The sequence below is a fragment of the Anneissia japonica genome, unplaced genomic scaffold (genome assembly GCF_011630105.1).
Source record: "Anneissia japonica isolate Jap-2015-1 unplaced genomic scaffold, ASM1163010v1 scaffold288005_len623695_cov211, whole genome shotgun sequence".
NCBI classification, from domain to species: domain Eukaryota; kingdom Metazoa; phylum Echinodermata; class Crinoidea; order Comatulida; family Comatulidae; genus Anneissia; species Anneissia japonica.
The window spans coordinates 511,111-531,658 of record NW_022701263.1 but is presented as its reverse complement, the minus strand read 5'-3'; the positions used below and the strand labels follow the sequence as shown (position 1 = coordinate 531,658).

General features: G+C 33.8%; 2 protein-coding genes across 4 annotated transcripts in view; one reads left to right on the top strand and one right to left on the bottom strand.

Annotated features, from left to right (window-relative positions):
* Positions 1–653: 653 nt before the first annotated feature.
* On the top strand, positions 654–12,081 carry LOC117103517 (ras-related protein RABE1d-like). The gene is made up of 6 exons (XM_033244086.1): positions 654–714; positions 3,758–3,818; positions 4,251–4,328; positions 5,434–5,520; positions 7,730–7,834; positions 8,827–12,081. Exons 3-6 carry the CDS (start codon positions 4,263–4,265, stop codon positions 8,917–8,919), a joined length of 351 nt encoding a protein of 116 aa, XP_033099977.1. The 5' UTR covers positions 654–714; positions 3,758–3,818; positions 4,251–4,262; the 3' UTR covers positions 8,920–12,081.
* A 705-nt stretch (positions 12,082–12,786) lies between these two features.
* Positions 12,787–20,548, bottom strand: part of LOC117103516 (testis-expressed protein 9-like) — an 11,757-nt gene continuing 3,995 nt past the window's right edge. The window contains exons 5-12 of one of the 3 annotated variants that reach the window (XM_033244085.1): positions 19,882–19,976; positions 18,658–18,839; positions 17,956–18,038; positions 16,428–16,601; positions 15,801–15,935; positions 15,377–15,511; positions 14,002–14,107; positions 12,787–13,269 (exon numbers count right to left, since the gene is read on the bottom strand). In XM_033244085.1, coding sequence (XP_033099976.1) covers positions 14,033–14,107; positions 15,377–15,511; positions 15,801–15,935; positions 16,428–16,601; positions 17,956–18,038; positions 18,658–18,839; positions 19,882–19,976 — 879 coding nt within the window. In that variant the 3' untranslated portion in view covers positions 12,787–13,269; positions 14,002–14,032. Of the gene's footprint in view, positions 14,108–15,376; positions 15,512–15,800; positions 15,936–16,427; positions 16,602–17,955; positions 18,039–18,657; positions 18,840–19,881; positions 19,977–20,354; positions 20,460–20,548 lie in introns of all 3 variants that reach the window. The other 2 variants (XM_033244084.1, XM_033244083.1) reach the window with 2 other exon arrangements.

Genomic DNA, 20,548 nt, shown 5'->3' with positions numbered 1-20,548 from the left:
CAGAATACTGTCTGGCTTATTCATTTACATTAGCGAAGAACGTACAAACTCTTTACAGTAGTTATTCGCAGTTATAAGTCCTCTTCGGGACTTCCTCTGCTTACAATCAATTGCACTGGCCAAAGCAGACTTTCACAGAAAATATCGAAGGTTGGCTTTGAATTTGGCACGGGAAGTTGGAAATTTGCTTATGATTGATCAGTATAAAGATTTTGCATGGACAGGGGACTCTCCAGTATTATGCTAACTACATCCTTCACATGGGCGGATTTGTGGGAGGGGCAGGGGCTAAAACCCTTCAGAGGTCATTTCCGGGCGTCTAGAATTCCCGGTGTCGTGCCCTAGACCCAAAGGGTAGTGTTTCCAGTCTTTCAAACACCTCTGGGTCCGCCCCTTCTTCAAATTTAATCCTCAGGTTAGAGGTGATGTGCGTGAACGAGAGGAACTACGCATATTCCTTTGAAGGGTATATATTATGCAATAGGCCTAGGCCTATATTTGTGATGCAGTTTCTCCAATCATGATTATCTTTTTAAATTTTTCCCAACATATTTAAAAAGAACACTTTTATCAGCTTCTACTACATAGGCCTAAACGATTAGTTTGTTAATTCATTAAGCTAATTTTTATTAATGATTTGATTTTCGTCACAGGTTGCGACTTTAAGGTCAGTAGTACAGAAGTGGACGGTAGACGCATCAATTTAAAGATATGGTATGTAGAGGCAATGTTAATCACTTACAAGATATTGGCCTATATTAAAAAATAAAGTAGAGATAGGTGATCAATGTATATGGAACTGATGTAGTACAGTAGGCTTTCCTTTGGAAGATCAAGGGTTCGTGCGGAGACGTCATTTCCTTAGAGTACTTTATCTATTTCTTATTATATTTTGATTCTAACCACAATATTTATGGAATCGATACTGTACCGTTCCGTACCCCACACCTAACCCTAATCAATAAAATATACACACAAGAACTAATCAACGAATTTATTCCATTAGTATCCATTTTAACCGTAAAAAGATCAAACTAGGTAATACCCAGGAAAGAGCTGGAAATGTTGTAACGTTTACAAATCAGAGTTTATTTAAATCACATGCAGCATGACCAGTCTTGTATTTATTATCTCAACTTGACAGTTCGTCACATGTTTATATCATGGGTTTTATATCTACCTGGTAATTTGCTTACTAAAAATAGAAAGACAATATTGGCTAGTTTTATAGTGTGTCACTAAATATAAAAGCAACTATACAACGGTATTTTTTTTATCAGATCATTTACAGAGAGAGAAAGAGACAAACATGTCGTCAATCAGTGTATTTAAAATCACTATACTTGGGGCCATTGTAGGTTATTAAGTTCTTTTATAATATTTTAGGCCACTTGTAAAATCCCAGATTTCAAAGAAGTCTATCACAATGCTTGAAATCACCACTTATTTACAGAACGCAAACAATTGCGTCATGGGGGACGTTTCCTTGAGGTCAAATGTGCTTTTGTATTTCAATAGCAATATTATGATAAACTGTCCACTCATTAGTCTAAAAGTTTCCAATGCTATTATTATTAAACTAACTAAATTTATTTTACGCCCATATTTAATTAATTTCTCAAAATATAAATTTGTAAATATTTATTAATTTTATGGTTATTGTGTAATTCTGTTTATGGCAATGTGTTTCTTTTGTTCTTTTATTTGTTAATAATAACAGTAATAATAATAATAATAATTATGATAATCATAATCATAATAATATGAAGTGCTTAGAGGCCTTGTTGTCATGAAGCGCTATATTATAAGTCTAACGTTATTATTATTATTATTATTAGTAGTAGTAGTAGTAGTAGGCCTAGGCCTATTATTATTATTGTTATTGTTTTTATTATATTATTATTTTTTCTAGGCCTAAATGAATTCGTGTGTATTTTCCAGACATCATCTTAAAATATACAGTAAATATATAGGCCTATATTAACAGTTTGTTTACATTAGCCAATGTTATTAAAGTTGGTGGCATGTTCACCCAATTGATAAAACGATTACACAGCCTTTTGTATGATGACGCCATGTCTGCCCACAGATCAATTGTTAAAATAAAAGTTCACAGTCATGATTATTTACCTTAAAATGATAAAAAGAACTGGTGGGCTGAAATTTTATTCAATGTCACTGTTTGTGTGTTTGTGTGCACGTTCGTGTGGCGAACCACATAAAACTATTATGACGTAATCCATGAAGGACCGGTGATGTATCCATAGTGTAAAACTACAGGCCTCAAAACACTTTTCTCCTAGGTGTCTTAAATACTGAAAATTTGTAAAACAAAAGTTGCACTCAAGTATTTAAAATCATCTCACTTCCCCAGCACGTGCCCCCTGTGTCGTCAACACCAGAATGTGATCAATAACTGTTTTTTTCAATTGTTAATAAATATAATATAAAAAGGTTTCGATTTATAGACGAACATTCTGTAACGTGCTCTCCCCTGAGGGTCCCCTCATGTCGAGTTCGGCAGGATTTACACCCCTGGTAGGCAATTCAAAGTTAATTTTTATGGTGACCCTATAATTATTCCAACCTGTCTACCTTGGCGACCACACGTCCATTCAGTTTCTATTTCTATTTAAAACATGCACAATAGGTCAGTCATAATATTCACTATACAAGTCATTGAGAAATGATGAGCCTATACAGTATATTGACCAATAGATGGAATCATCAGATGCCTTTACATGCATCGATCTATACTTATATAGCATATCACTATAGTAAAATTACGCTGGAGAGTTTACTCAATAAAGTAATATGAGACATCTGCCATATCTGTATAGTGGGTAAAAGAACACTATCAATACAACTTGCTGTGTAAATCTATTTCAATAAGTACGGTAATCGTTTCAGACTGATTACCATGGCAACCACTTGGTCGACCAATATGGACAACATTACAAACTTTTCATTGATCGCCAAATAATGTAATATGCCAAAATGTTTTTGCACCTGAAGAAGCGATATGCACCAACTACCTGGTCAATACCTGTGCTACATGGTCTCCCTTTTGGTCCTTTATGAAGTCTCTAATGACGGAAAGGTGACATCTTAAATCTAGCTACGAGGGTTTGTAATAGCAACATCCAAAGAGAACTGCAATAATTACTAAAACAAATACAAATATTTGTCTCAGCTTATAAGTAACGTTTGATTTAAAACCTACCGATTTTTTTAAACACCTAATTCAAAATTTATTCATAACGGTATCTCCTTATTACGAGCCATAGGTATCATATGTACTTTAGAAATGCCGAAGACCTCGTGTCTTCGAACGAACGAATGGCTAGATTATATTTTTACTTGCACTAACCATGCAACTGCATGATAACACACTACGTACATTTCATTAGAATAGAATGGAATAGAATAGAATGAAAGAATGTTAATTCTCACATAAATAACAATTACTGATATTTGGAAATGATCCGATTAAAATTTAGTATAATTCACACTACCACTCGTCAGACGAAAACACAAGAATTTCTTTTTTCTTTTCTTTTTCGTTTGTAAACATCTAAGTTGTTCACACCATAGAGGTATAAAATTCGTGTTCACACTGAAATAATGCTGTCCCGTTACGTCAGCAACTCGTCCAAATCTTTAGTGTGAACTATGTTTGATTGTTGTCTACACTCTACTGCACATTGATTTTAATGTTGAATTTTGGAAACTAATGTGATGTACTATTCTGTTGCAGGGACACAGCTGGACAAGAGAGGTTCCGTACATTGACATCGACTTACTATAGAGGAGCTTCTGTGAGTGACGACGCAACAATGAAATTGTTTACTATATCAAAATAGGCATAATTGATATCTAGTTTATTCACGTCATTGATATGTTGCTTCACTTGTAGGTAGATAGTTGAACAGTTTCAAAATAGCCCAAAGTCCAACTGATATATAAACAGATTTCTAATTAAAATAGTTGTTGTTGGTGAAATATAATTTTTTATTATCTATTAGTAATCTAAACTGCTAGATTACCGGAAGTTTCTAATGATTTTATAGTCTTTAACCACACTGCTGTAACAATTGAGCCTGCTGAAATGGGTGTTGCCCATGTTGTGAAAAGTATTGTGAAACTGTGATTTTTTTTTTACAGTTAGGCCAAATATAATTTTAAATAACAACATTATATATTATCACATTTTAATCAACATGACCATTATTAATGTTATGTTATTACAGGGAATCATATTAATGTATGATGTAACAAATGAAACCTCATTCAACAATGTCATTTGCTGGTTGGAAAATATAGCACACGTAAGTATGATTTAACTCAGAAATACGAAGTATCTTGAATGATTCGCCACAAAAAACGACTAGAAGCCACTCGAACTAAAGAATATAACGTTATGAATATGATAGGCCCATAAATAATGTCTGCTGTATCAGTATGCGCCATGTTAGTGTCTGAAGTATCAGCACATGTGCCATTAATTCTATGACATTGTGCCATCTTGGTGTGTGATGAGCCATTGGTTCTATGTCATCTGATGCATCTCAGTACATTCTTTCAGCGATTCTGTCATCTTGGTGTCTAATGCCTTAGTACTTACACCATGACATCTTGGTATCTGATGGATCAGTGCTGTGCTGTAATCCATTGACTCTATGACATCTGATATATCAGCAGTGCATATGTCATTGATTCCATGTCATGTATCCGATGCATCAGTAGAATGAAGTGACATTGATTGTCATCATGGTGTCTAATACATCAGTACATGTGATATTGATTCCAAATCATCTTGGTATCTGATGCATCAGTATACATCCCATATCACCTTGGTGTCTGATAGATGTAGCCTATAAATGTGCCATTGATTCCATTTCTTGTATCAGATGCATCAGTACATTTGCCATTGATTGTATATGTATATGGTTTCTAGAGTACCTGAGCCATGTTATCTTGGTGTCTGATGCATCAGTGCATAGGCCTTATACCATTGACTCAATCCATTTTGGTATATGATGCATCAGTACATGTGCCATATATCATCTTGGTGTCTGACTGATGTTGCATTCCATGTGCCATTGATTCCATTTCATGTATCAGATACATCAATACATATGCCATTGATTTTATGTCATTATATGGTGTCTACAGTACCTGTGCCATGTTATCTTGGTATCTGATGCATCAGTACATGTGCCATTAACTCAATGCCATCTTGGTATATGATGCATATTAGTGCTTGTGCCATATCATCTTGATGTCTGACTGATGTTGCATTACATGCCATTGATTGTATGCCAACTTGGTATCTGATGCATCAGTACATTGATTCCACATCATCTTGGTATCAGTGCATAAAGTGCCATTGATTTAGTCGCCTGTTACCTATCATGAGATGTTATTTTGCAGAATGCTTCAAAAGAGGTTTGTAAATTTTTGGTTGGCAATAAATGCGAAAAAGATGGCAGGGAAGTTGATTACAAACGAGGCAAAACAGTGAGTTATTTGAATCATGCTTGAATCATTATGTTTGATATCCTAACTAGCTCAATTATTAATAGAAATTAAATACTGCTAGGAATTGTAATGGGATATATATATATAATATTATTAACATTTTGACATAGTATAATAGGCCATGCGGACATTCCATAATTGTACGACGCATAAAGCAGAGGTGTTGTTACCTAACATACTTGTACTTGTTAGATTTAATATCTATGTATCTAAGTCCCTGTAACATCATGCAGATTTAAAGGCTATACACATATACACAAACATACATATAGGTATCTATGTATACCATATCTAATTTTGTATTTTTGTCTTAATGTGTCTTAATGTATTCATTGTTCTTCCATCTATTGCCCCTCCCTCGTCCACACATATGAATACCCTAGAGCCTACCTAATCTAAAACCATAAATGATTTAAAATTTTGGAAAAAGCTAGAGATAGTTGGTATATCGTATGGTACCAATCTAAGTGACTAACAACATGTATAGATTATGAGAGACTATCATCACACATCCAGTAAATAAATTGACTATAACTGGTAAATATAATAAGTCACCAAAACAAATTATTATTCCAATTTTCACTGGGGACCCTTTGGTTGCACTTTTGTGTAAACTAAACTTAACCTCATTTTACAGCATACTACATGTCCAAACCTACATGCTAATTTAAACTTATGAGAGACAGAATGACAAGTGACTTGAAATAGTTATACAGAAAAAATTTATCAATAGTATGTGTTTAAAACCCAAGTATTATATAGTTGATTGTCATATATAGGCCAAAACAGCATTGTGAGTTGGCGAATCCTTAGGTTTAAGCCATGTTAGTTTTTCTATACACTACTATATGAACCTACTGAACCAGACATTTTAAGTTAATTGATAAGCAAATTTATAGGTTTACAATAAGTTGGATACAGTGAACACATGGGGTCCACTTGGGTTATTTTATAACATATATGAATAAAGTTAGACAGATTACTATCTGTGATATGTAGTAAAAAAAAAAAAATCTTTTAAAATTATGGCACACAAATGCTTTGTGAGTTTGAATAAAAGAAAACTCAATAAAGTATGTGTATTTCAGACACATGTCAATCTGTCACCAGGAATGAAAAAATGTTGGCCTTAACAAAACTTGTTTTCTACAGTCATTGTATGTGAATATCATTAAACAATTCACTCGAAATCTATTTGTATCTCATAGTTGTTTACTTTTGTAGATAAAGAGATGATTCATACATTTTGACTTTGAAAATAAAGTCAATGTTTGCAACATTGTTATTTAATTTTCTCATTTCCAATTGACTGAGATATATATAACATTGAGATACTATGTAACTTGGAAATGGTTGTATGAACAGCTGAGGAGATTGTGTATAGTTGTAAAGTCCTTTAAAATGTCACACTAATCTCTCTCACATATTCACCTTTACACCCTATAAACATTCAGAATAACCAAAGTGATTCAGAGTTTACGTTTATATATGATATTATATATGATATTTTGGGTATTTACAGGAATTTGAAACTGCTCAAGCGTTATGGAAGTCTAAAAGACTACAAATTAATGATAATACTATACCTTGATTTTTAAGTAAATTTGTAAAAAAACATCCAAGACTTTTTCACCCACACCAATGTTTGTTTTTACTAAACTCATGTTCCCTTTCCTGACCCCCCACCCCACAATCATAATCCTTAATATTTCGAAATCCAAATACAATCAATTAATCACAAAGGAAATTTATGCATGCAGCGACCGCACTAGGTTGCAGACTGGAGTGTCGTTCTTTGTGTTGTTCTTTTCAAGTTAAAGGGCCAGTATACCTGGCAGAAACACACAGTCACAGGTTAACATCTCAACATGCATCTAAGACCAGGAACAACAAACTAAGTAAATAAAATTTAAAGTTGAATAAAGTTGAAGTAGAGAATAATTTGATCAACTGAATGATGACTGAATTACTGACTGATCAATTGATTGATTTACTGATTTATTATTCCACTTTAAGAACTCATAATGTTCAATCACCATTTCATTTGTGCTCTAATACTTATAGCAAATGATAGTGTCATTGCATATCTTTTAGCTTGTGATGATCAAAATGTTTAATCAAACTGTTCGATAGTCTGATAGGATTCAATACAACACTTGATGAACTCTTCACATATTTTGTCTTTCAGTTAGCATCTGCCTATGAAATGCAGTTTGAAGAAGTCAGTGCTAAGCACAATCTCAATCTAGAAAATGTTTTTCAATTACTGTGCAAAAATATTGTGGATCAAAGAGTAAGTGTACAACACCTTTAAAAAAATATATTTAAAAAATTAGGAATTTACAAACAGCTATATTTCTAGCACTTTTTTGTGCTCTTATATAAAGCAGCAAACGATATATTTACTCAATGGCAGATATAAACAGGGTGCTTGGAAAAGTAAACACACTTTTTATTATGTTCTAAAGATTGATTGTACTGAAAGGCGTAGATGGAAATACCCAGTCAAATTTCCCATCATACAAGGCTCTTAAAAATACTAATTAAAGGAAAAATAGCACTATTATGCACCACATAGCAATTACTGTTTGCTTCTATTGTACCATTTTGAAGATGATACATTTTTCATTTTACATGTATTGAATTTATTAAATGAAAAACTGACATGTGTACATTTGTGAAGTGGAATGGTTGAAATTACGAGAAGCCTACTTTTAGTGTTGTTTTTAAAACATACATTGTACCCACCTTGACATATTTTGGCCTATTAAATCTTGTATTTTTAAGCTTAAAAATTCAAATTGCATGGCCTAGGACCTCAACCTTATGTCATGAACATAAAAGACTTACAGAAAAACAATAACAATAAAATAGAGTGCACACTGATATCTTGTCTCTGAATAGCAAATTAAGTAATAAAAAAAAATGAGTTTCTATATATATGACCATTTAACTGTAAAATTAATATCCAATATGTATCCACTACATTTCATGATTATTTAGTTTTTGAATAATCCTTTTTAATGTGACTTTTCAAATTTTTGTAACTGTGACCTTGATCTTTCACCCCAAAACTTAACCATCTCTACCTTAGTCCCATATGTACCATTCCATTAATTTTTATAATGATCCATTCATTAGTTTTGCTTAATCCTGCTAGCAAATAAACTGAAACAGACAGAGATGGATATAACTTCCTTGGCAGAGTATAACAACTCCCTCTGGCTGAGGTAAACTTAAGATCAATAAAATATATTAATTTTGGATTTTTTTTGTTTGTTTCAGTTAAGCCATCAGCATGATCTTGAGGAAGCTTTCAAGGAAAATAAAGTTGAATTATCTAGCAAATCAAAAATGTCTAAATGGTGTGGCTGTTGATGATGACTCCATTGCAAAGGGACTAAAGGACTAATTGTAAATACACTGATACTAATTCATCATGTTCCTGAACTAAGTTGTGGTGAGGGTAGCATAGTGCAGTTTGTTTCAAATCATTGGTATGGTAACCATTCTGTGTGTGACGCAGCATGGACACCGTTGTGTGTTCCAGTACAGGAAGCTGTTCCGGGTTAGACAAGACTTTTTGATACCTTGCTTAGCGAACCCGCCAACTGCAAATAGTGATAATTTCGAATAAAAAGAAAATATTTTCGGACAATTAGCGCACCCGCTGCCTTGAAATCTGCAAAGATAAGATATGTATATTTCTTCCTAATTATATAAATTTGAAGCATTTTTAACCATCCTATTACATTCTCCAATAACATTTTTTTTTTATTTTCTTCTCTGACTGGATGATTTAGGCAAAACTTTTTGCTAAATAAGAAAATAAAAATTAAATTTTTATTTTTCTTACGCCCTCCTCTGATGATCTTTAAAAAAAATAACTACGTGAAACAAGAAATAAAAAGAGTCTCGCCTTGTAATGCTCTATTTTTTGGAAGAGACATTTCAGCTGTTTGTCCTGTGTACAGAATGGTCCATGTTGATGTTAAAGAATTTTACAATTTTTCAAAAAAAATTTGGTGACTCAGGGAGTTGTTATAGTGACGTTTACCAGTGTACTGCATAATTCACCTGCAGCAAATCTAAAGAGGTGTAAGGCCTGACCCCCAAAATATGTTTGAACCCACATGTTCCCCCCACTACTGGAAATTTCCTGAATGAAAAAAAAAAAATCGCACTCAAGTAGTTAAAAATCACTTTGAATCAACTCATTCTACTGCTAATGCCACTCACTTTCCTATTACATGTTCCCCAATATTCTCCTAACATCAATTCCCATAAATATGCCACATTATATCACCAGGGGTTGTGGTGTACTGCAGCCGCCTAGTGTCATAGATAGGGACTAGCCCAAATTTCAAAAGAACAGTTGAGTTCCTTTATTATATTTAAGGACAAACTATACAGATAAGAACTACCGCTACTAGAATGGTAGAAGCTAAGAGCCACTATAATAGATCAGGGAACGGTGTAATTTCACTGTTCCCTGAATAGATGATGAGCAGGTCAAAAATCTTTTATCTACTGAAGAGTGTGAAAACAAAACCAGACAACTATTATAACATCATTTGTAAAAATTTCTAAATTAAACATCATACGTGTGCCTGCTATAAACAAAACAAAAGAATTATTTTAACATGACAATTCTTAGACATGATTGGTTGCTAGGTTTATTAACTGAGAACTAAAATATGATTATTCAGACAATATCAACACTTTTCAAGAGTAACCACGCTCCTTAATCAACAGAATTCATGCAGCTGTTGTGTACACAAGTCAAGTGGACATATGCATGATACATACAACTTCCCTGTAGATAGAGAGTTATCTACAATATCCACAGACTTCAAAGTTAAAAATTAATTTTAGCAATTTATTAAATTTGGTTCCATTGTTGTCCATATGGTGTGTTTTATGATGGATGCTGTCATGTGGTAGGAATCCCAGATGGTGCTGCAGCAGGTGCCATGTGGCAGGATGCCTAGATGCTGTAGCAGCAGGGTGCTATGTGGTCAAAAATGCTGCATGTACGTGCCACTTTGACAGTAGCATCAGATAATGCAGGGGCCTGTGTCATGTGCTATATTGGGAGAGTTTCTAAGTGACTTTGTACACTATGCTATGGATTCCCAGATGATACTGCACTATTGTGCCATGTGGAGAGGAGTTATGGAAGGTGTCACACCCCATATTGACCAGATGGTGTCTACCATTAAGGCGAAAAAACCTTAGTGTTGCTCATGCTCAAAAACCTTGAATCGGTGGCTTCTTTTTTTTTGCAAAAAAAATAAAAAAATTGCACAAATGAGCCAAAAAATACTTGCGATGTTTCTTGTGATGCTGTAGACAACTTTTCCAGCTTCATAAATTATATAATTGACCCAGATTTTACATCTGAGTTTATCGCGCTTTATCGACCAAAATGCATGGTGGAAGAATGATGGTTGGTACAAACACGTAGAATTAGTTCTATAGATAAAATTCTGACGCCTTCCAAATGTGTTGCTATGCTTAGCAATACGATAACTGTTTTTATGCCTAATTAGTATTGAGCAAGTTTACATAAAATGTAGAATCATATACCTGTACAAAGTACACTATTTAAGTCCATGCACAAAATTAGTAATTCTAATAAGTTGACATTATTTGACTTTGGTTTTTAAAACTAAAACCATAAATTCTTTATGATGAAATTATTTTGATAATGACTGCAAATGTTGGCTAATAATTTATTTTGTATATTCATAAAACTGTACAATATTTTATATTTGATTTAAAAAAACTTTTTTTTATTAAGATCCTGACAATTCTAATATACAGTCACTGCAATTATGGAAACTTTGTTTATAAATACAGAATATGGATGTTAGAAATGGGTGTAGTAGGGTTGTTTATCACGCCACCCTTAGCCAAAAACTTGAATGCTTTCACACTACAGGCCTTGAATGTGGTTCAACCCACAGAGATTGTTGTTATGCTTTGTTACTTTTATTTGTGCATCAGTATGTCATATTTATTGTGACTATTGTTCCCTTAGGAATGTTATTTAAAAAATGAATTATTGTTTTGTATAGGAATGGTTGGATGTTTTATGTACCAAGAGCAGCTTGGAGTGTGTAGTTTATATTAAGTGCAATATAGTTATCTGTTGTATACATTAATAGACTCATTTTGATGTTTACTTAAGACAAAACAATGATGCAGTATATTGTATGTGTGGAATTTAAAAATTATTTTTTTTATTTAAGGTTTTAGCTTTTAAAAGAAAATTAGGAATAAGAAAATATTAATTATATACTAAAATTATGTAAATCAGTGATATTGATCTGTTTTTTATTGGAATTTTATAATTTGTTATCCTTTCAAATGAGGAATGTAATGTTTTCATTGGATTTTCCAATTCTTACCAGACTTTACGTCACAAAGGGTATCTTAGAAAACCTCAATTCATACATCACAATTAAATATTGGAAAATGTTCACCTTAATTGAAAATATTCACTTTAATAAAAAAAAAAAACCATTTATATACATTTATTGGAGTGTTTCTTTTAATACTTTCCTCGTCTGTTGTTTGCAAAAAACATATAAAGAAGCAATATATGTGAATCTGCTGAAACCTTAGTACTGGCAAACAAGGAATCTGATAATGCATCACTTGAGAGGGAAGTTTACAGACACAGCAAATATACAAAGAGAAGTACTGTAATAGTATACACATACTAGTAATGACTTGCAAAATCTTATCACAAAAAAATCAGAATTACTATACAAAGAGACTGTATAAGGTTAACTTTAGGTTCAAGTTTAAAGTTAAATATAAATATATTTGCAAATAAATAGAATATAGGCCTATTTCAAAAATCAAAAAATGTTTACATTAAGATGTTACTAATTGCATGAACAGTCCCAAGAGTAAACTGTAAAAAAAAAAAAATGCAATCAAACATGGCATTCTTTGTGCACAGGAAAATTTGGTCAAGAAATACATCATCATAATAAAGGTAAATTGGTCAATTTTATTGAATGATAAAAATATTATTAATATAGGTCCATATATTACCGTGGTAGATGAGCTAGTATTGCAAGGGTAATGTCTGGGGGGGGGTGAAAAGGGGATGAAGAAATGGGGACCAGGAGTTCTGACTACCCTGTCAGCTAGAAAAAACACAATTTGGCAATTAAATTAAAGTTTTAAAAAAATCTTCCAAGAAATTTTGTGCGACACAAACCATGCCCACTTACGTTTTTATCAAGGACATCATATATTATTGTTGTCCAGTACAAGTTAAGATTGTAGATAAAATATAATTATCAGAATACAATATTTGGCAAACCCAGGCTGTCATGCCGATTGCCAGTTTACTGGTGCTTGCAAGAGAGTGTCCATTTATGTACACTAATAATGTTTACAAACCATATTTGTCAAATATTGGCTTACAGTTTATAAACGATAAATGAAGTCAGATGCGTTACTAAAAACAGATGAACACAATCACACAGTTAATACTGCTTGTGATAAGGAAGACCAACCTAAATAACATTGATCAATTCATACAGACTTTCTTTATTACCTGTTAAGTACTATACTTAGGTTATTCCAAATAGCCTTGGTTTAGACCTACATATACAAATGAACAATACAAGCATAACACATGGTTGCTAGGGTTAATGTATACAAAACCAATACTGTAAATATGCTCGTCTCAAAGGACAACAGAATCTATAAAACTTAAATATCAACTGACAGTTAAGGGGTCATCCATTGTATTCATAATCATCATGGGAGTACAAACATACTGTACACTGCAGGGGAGGAGGGGTTAGACAGTTAAGCAAAAATGGTAATCTCAAAACAAAAACAATCATCAATATATTTTGCCATGAATGCAGTGGGGTGCCATTAGTTGTGGGGGGGGGGGAAATTGCTCTGCTATCGAAGATGAATGGACCCTTTGTCTTCCCGTTCCTCCGTTCTTATCCCAATAACATAATTTTGTATGCCAATCCCTACACTACCTTGATCACAGAGCACTTTTTGGGTCATAACAATCCATAAAAACTCCCCATGAACCCCATCAGGGATTTTATTCTGGAACCCTAACAGAGGCTCTAGTTGTTCACCTGGTTCGGACCCCCAGTCCAGTTGGACTTGTTGGACCCCGACTGGACTGTGCTTTGCACTGATGTTTAAAAAAGATGTCTTTGAGCATGCTCAGAAGTGCTTTACTAACATGGATGACCTGTAAGTATTCTTGTAAATATAATGATTCTAAGCATACTTAAAAGCACTTTACCAGTTTATATTAGTTGATGTAAGTTTGCTCATTCGGAAATCTTGGTGTATTAGTGAGCATGCTCAGTTTGCCCATTCTATAGCTTTTTGCATCCATAAGCATGCTCAGTTTGCACATTCCAAAGCTTTGTATGTCTTTGAGCATGTTCCAGTTCTTACCATTCCATAGCTTGGTGTCAGGTGAGCATGCTCAGTTCCCCCATTCCAAAGCCTTCACAAACTCCTCTTCTGTGAATGACAGCAGTTTAGCAGCTTCAATGTGCATCTGGAATATTAAGTTAATGAAATAACATGAACATCAGTTCATAAGAAAAATGCTGCTTTTGCTATTATTACAATAGTGTAAAGAGACAGACATTTAATAATGATATCACTAATTATAATTCAATAATAACAACAAAAACAATAATAAAAATAATAAAATATATATGATTTCTATAGTGCACATACTGTATTTCAAAAAAATACTCCAGAGGTGCTTCCAATGGAAAAAGCAGTAACCTCAAAACAACAACTTCATTAGGCAATTATTAGCTAAACTATAAAATATCTTTGAAAACAACTGAAGAAACTAAAAGAGGAAAATAAATAAACAAAGGAAGAAGTAGTACTTTAAGGCTTTAGATGCGATTTCACTGCCCTCGGGGCTCTAATGTAGAGGGATAAATGCATATTATATACCGCATACATAGATTCTAGGCATCTGATTGGTTAAGAAGCGGGCAGTAACTTCAACCATCACTCCTATGACGTAGATTTAAATGATAGTTTATTTTTTCCCGGGGAAAAAGTACTATCACCCTAAATGACAGTACTTTTTTGCCCTGTCGCGATGTGTAATCTCTAGACCGCCACCTATAAACGTTGCTATGTAATTTATGACATGCACGGACGGTAAAGGGGACGCGACCTCTACAACGCTGAGAGAGATTGGCCCTATGATTGCCTAGCCCTGAAGTAAGCCTACTGTAGGCCTACTTGGTGTGTACTCTTTTCATTACTTTTTTAGGTCTCGTAGAATCTATGTATAAGGTATAGCAAACAAATATTGACTGCTCTAGATTCGGGGAACGATGAAATCTATAGCCCATCAGTGATTTGGAGACTGTAGCCTATCTTTGGGAAGAGAGCCTACGGTCTTCACATCACCCAATCCCCTCATGACCAGTCAATATTTGTATATCCTCATATGCTGATGAAGGTTATGATGAGATTGAACAAGGAAAAAAGGGAAACAAGAAGAGAAAAGAAGAGAAAAAAAAAAACAAAGAGAAATATAAGACATGAAAAAAGATGAAAACATGGAAGATAGGGAAAAGACAAGGAAGATGAGTAAAATGGGTGAAAAAAAAGGAAAAAATGAAGGAAAGGATGAGAAGTAATGAGATAATGAAGATGAGAAAAAAGGATAAGGAAGAGGAGAAAAATAATAAGACAGGACAAAAAAAGATGAATAAGAGAAAGCAATTGATAATAAGATGAGGAAAATGATGAAGAAGAGTTAATTAGTGATACTGTATGTAGTTATGTCTACCTTTTGTCTTTTTAGGATGTCAATCAGTTTCAGTTGTTTTTTAAAGCCAGCCATTAGTTCATTCTTTTGTTTATTAAGAAGTCTATTTTCAGCTTGCAACTGATCCAATCTCTTCCTGTCTTGCTCAGTTGAATCCTAAAAAAAACATGAAGCACGTAGGCAAAGTTCATCAATATGGTAAAATTCACTGCAGAGGGCAGTATTTATTAAAACTGTTGGAATATGGCATCATTTTTTCATGTCTCTATAATTAGTCCCTTAGTCATAGGTGTCACATTATCCCTGTCCCTTATCATTTCTGTGACACAGGTTCATTTGCAGTACTTGTAAACAAAACCTTGTTGTGCTTAGCAACTTTTGATATAAAATTAGGGAGCTAATTTAAATATGGTAAGTTTGAATATAGAGGGCGATATTAACATACCCGCGATGACTGCTTGCTTTGCTGTATCTGTAATTTGTATTTCTCGATTTCTTCTAACGCTCGATTTAATCTCACTTCTGTTACACTCTGGTTGGCTGTGGACTGTTTCTGTGATCTCTTCATTGAATCAAGTTCCTACGTTAATTAATACAGTAACTAACATTATGTCACATTGATAATGATTTAAAATATTTCTTGAAGGTTTGCATGGCGAGTATCAATAAACATATAACACATTTTTTGGTACACCATGTGTAAATAAAATAATATGGTTTTTATTAAGGTAAAAACCACTGGTTGGTTGTCTCCAACCAGTGGTTTTTACCTTAATAAAAACCATATTATTTTATTTACACATGGTGTACCGAAAAATTTGTTATATGTTTATTGATAATGATTTAATTATAACCTTAAAATAATTTATACTGTATCATATTACTAATATAAATTATAACAATAACAACAATAATACAAAAATTAATCACAATAATTAAGGTAACAGTTAAAAGTATAACATTTGTATTTTCTGCCAAATTGTTGAACTGTTAAATTAAGATATAAATTACAAAATTAACTAAGAGTAGGCCTAAACTGAAGAAATTTGTAGATAGTCACTTGTGTCAATACCTTTCTTAAACCTGTCAACTGCGTTTCTAATGTGTCAGTTTTTCGCTTTCCATCCTCCGACATCTTCTTATATTTATCAATCTGTGCCTGTTGTCCTGAAGTTGTCTTCTGCAGTCTGGTCTTCTCATCTTCAACATCTTTTAACTGATTCTTTAACTTGTGGTTTGCCTCATCCTATTGTCAAACAATATAATGATTCATCAATTCCCAGAGATATGCAATTAAAACATGAATTTATTTAAGACTGACCTTAACAACAACAATAATAATAATAATAATAATAATAACGTTACTAAAACTTACCTTCAGGGGAACTTAGACAATGAAGAAATTAAAGAACAATTTAAAAAATAATGTTAAGGGGAAAATAACATGACGTTAAGGAAAAATAACACAAAAGATATTCCCCTTAAGTCTGACTTAGTGCATATTATTATTATTATTATTATTATTGTTACTAAAACCTACCTTAAGGGGAATTTAGACAATAGAGAAATTAGAGAACAATTAAAAAAAATGACGTTAAGTGGAAAATAGCACAAAAGATATTCCCCTTAAGTCCGACTTAGCGCTTATAATAATAATAATAATAATAATAATAATAGCTTAATTTTTTCTGGTAACAGAAATGAAGAGGTGTAGTGGGAATAAAACACATTCCTCCTCAATGTATTTTTTTTAATTGACTTATAATTGATTTTGCCACTAGTAGATCTGCCCTCTAGTGGTCAGGTCATTATCGATATATTGTAATTGGGAAATGCTTTAATTTCATTGACTTAAGAATTATACGAAATATTATATTTCCCTTTTCTTATTTAAGAAGTCAAATCAAAAGTTTAAATTTAACGATGTGGACTCGCACATCAGATTTTGTGGATTTGTGTTTGTGCTTCTATGTGCCTTTTTGTGTTCCTGTGTTTTTGTGTTTCCGGAAATTATATGGACTATATTCCTTTCAGTTTCTGTTCAATACAGATACACAGTACATACTTCTACTACTGTACGTTATTTATTAAACTTTGATGTATTTTTTATGCAATGGAAAGGAGACTGCTAGGCATCACAATCATGGATAAAGTACTATGCATAATAATACGGGAAAGGACGAGCAACAGCAACCTGTTACAAACAATCACAAAAAAATAAATGAAGATGGCCAGGACACGTTGCAAGACTCCAAAATAATAGATGGACCAGCAGGACAACCGAATGGCAACCAAGGGTAGGGAAAAGGAAAAGAGGAAAACCAAAAGCAAGTTGGAGAGACGATCTACGGTAGTACAACTTCCTGATAGTAGCGAGGATTAGGAGCAAATGGAAGGCTTTGGAGGAGGGATAAGTTCTGCAATGGACTGCTAGATTTTGAGGTATAGGTAGTTAAACTAGCATTATCTCTGTATTTTTCTGTTTTTTTTTTACTTTTGGTTTTAAGTTATATTTTTTCATTGTTTTGGGTGCACAATCAAAGTGATGGGTGCCACTAATGAAAAAGTGTTCCCAATAGAAATCTGATATCTGCCGTTACCTTTGAAACACATTCCTGAGCTAATCGTTCAAGCTCTTCTTGCATCACTCTCAGCTTGGCTTTTAAAAAACGAATTGTTGCCTCTGAATGATAAAACAAATTGAATTAAAATATAATATCCTCCCTCAAACATTACAACACTACAAAATATTGAAATACAATTGTTACCAGTAATATAAAGAAAACCTGTTATATCCTTCAATCCATTTGTACACAAAAATACAAATTCAGAATTCCCCTAGAAAACTTCTTGCAAGTAATGATGTGGAAGGAAGTGGTATCATGATGAAGATGATGATATATGGTGGTCAGTGATAATGGTGATGATGTTGATGATGATAATGTTGATAATGATGATAATGTTGATGATGATGATGATAAAGTTGATGATGATGATAATGTTGATGATGATGATGATAATGTTGATGATGATAACGTTGATGATGATGATGATAATGTTGATGACGATAATGATGATAATTACGACAATGATGATAATTACGACGACGATGATACTGGTGGTTATGATGATGATGATTACGTTGATGATGATGATGTTAATGATGATTATGATGGCAATGGTAGTGGTGGTAATGACATGGAAAGAGGTGGTGGTGGCAAAAAGACAATGGTGGTAGTAGGTAGTAGAATAGTGGTAGTAGGAAGGATGTCGGTGATTAAAAAACCTACAATCCAACACACCTGTTCCCATTCCCTCAGCTCCTTGGGGAAGCATGTCATCCTCGTGGTCTGATATCACATCCACATCACCTACTTGGTTTTCTATGGTTGTGATGGTGTGAGCTAGGGAGAAGTCACCCATCTCAGCTGGAATGGCTACATCATCCACAGCACTTGAGGATGGCCTTGATTTTGGTCTAGCGCTGAAAGTTACAATAATAATAATAATAATAATAAAATTAATGTAGTGGTTTGTCAATACTTTCAAATACAGTGTCATTTCTATACCTCAAAAGATTTTATTGTACTTGGTATAATATTATTATCATTATTACACTAATACCACCCCCGACTTTATGCCCAACTTCGTGTACAGGCATTTCCCCGGGCAAAGTCCCAGCGTATAATTTAGGTGAGTAGGAATAGGTCTAGGTCGGTAACAAATGCTCACAAAATATAAAGGATTTGGATCCAAATTCAGCAGACTTGAAACTCTTCCAATTGATAAGACCAGACATTGGTAGCCTTTGAGTTGGATACAAAGCCCATTCTTGTAAATTCTTGTTGTTTACTGTCGCTAAAATAAACAAGCTCACTAACTGCGGCTAACAGCAGACAACACCGCGGTCCGTCCCTAAAGAGACCCGCCCAGTGGGTTAATTCCCAGCGTGAAGACTCACAAGTTCCACAGAAACTCTCGCTGCTAAAAATAACTTGTTACATCATGCATTATAAGTGGGCGGTCTTCACATGCGATGGGTGATTGGTCGGATTCGTTGTTGCTGGGCAAAAAATAACCTACGACATCAAGAAACTTTAGGCAAAGGCTGGCCTAGCTCGAGGTAAGACCAAGATACAGCCTCTCTAGCTAGACGCTTAAGCCTACTAATTAGGGTGTTCCCATCCCTTTGATGTTCGAGTAAACTCTGATTTCTTCACCGGAATATAGTTTTGGATAGGCCATTGTAGGGCAGTTGTTCTAATGCTTCTGCCACCTCGCAAAACGATCGTCATTTTCGTTCCGGTTATGCCCATGGGAATCCCCGGGTGTAATCCCACCCCCCAAAATCGCGCCAATTTCGCGTTCATGGGGGGGGGGGATGGGATTATACCTGGTTGTCTTTATTTATATTAATTCACATGTTTAGATTATTTTCACTTATATTTTTTCCTACAATAGACACAATTTGTAGCATATGTAGTAAATCAAATAAAAAAAAAAATCTAAAACATGCAAGTACATACACTTTCCTTGTCCTTGAGGGCGGTCTTGACTTTGAAGCCAGCGAATTGCCTTTAGAAGATGCAGCTGAAAGGTTTGTAGATGAGATTGACTTTGGCTGTAAATCAATAAAACACAATAATATAAGCAATTATGCAGACTTATTAATCAAAATTTAAAGACACAATGAATGTTGTAAATTATGTCAAAGTCATGTGTACATATTATCTACAAAATTTTTGATATCAGTAGTAGAGTGCCCTATGACATGTAGCAGGTTAATGTTATGGTCTATGAATTGAGCATCACCTTAACCCACTTGCAAAAAAAGTGATGAGGGTGTTTTTGTAATACTTTCACTGTACTCCAATTTTATAGTTGTCGGCATTGGAAACATATAGTGAAGTCAATTGCGCTGCATTTAATAGTACTGCAACTAAACAGTATGTTTGTTCAAACATGTTAACTTTGGAAAAATTTGACATCTTGTACTTACCTGTGATATGTCGTCAGCAATAAGCGGTGGCTCCAGCGCTCCTCCATCTTGCTTCTCAAAGTCCAACCTTCCAAGTGACCTACTTAGCATTTCCTCTTGTTCTTTCTGTCAAACAATAATAATATCTATATTTAATACTTATATTTTCTTACCAAATGACTCTGAGCACACATTATAAGGGTAAAAGAGAATAA

What these genes read in the sequence shown, in the direction of transcription:
- LOC117103517 (XM_033244086.1), top strand. Translation starts at nt 4,263, where the DNA reads ATGTATGATGTAACAAATGAAACCTCATTCAACAATGTCATTTGCTGG. An exon ending in ATTACAAACGAGGCAAAACA is followed by an intron (nt 5,521 to 7,729) that starts GTGAGTTATTTG and finishes TTTGTCTTTCAG; the next exon opens with TTAGCATCTGCCTATGAAAT. An exon ending in AAAATATTGTGGATCAAAGA is followed by an intron (nt 7,835 to 8,826) that starts GTAAGTGTACAA and finishes TGTTTGTTTCAG; the next exon opens with TTAAGCCATCAGCATGATCT.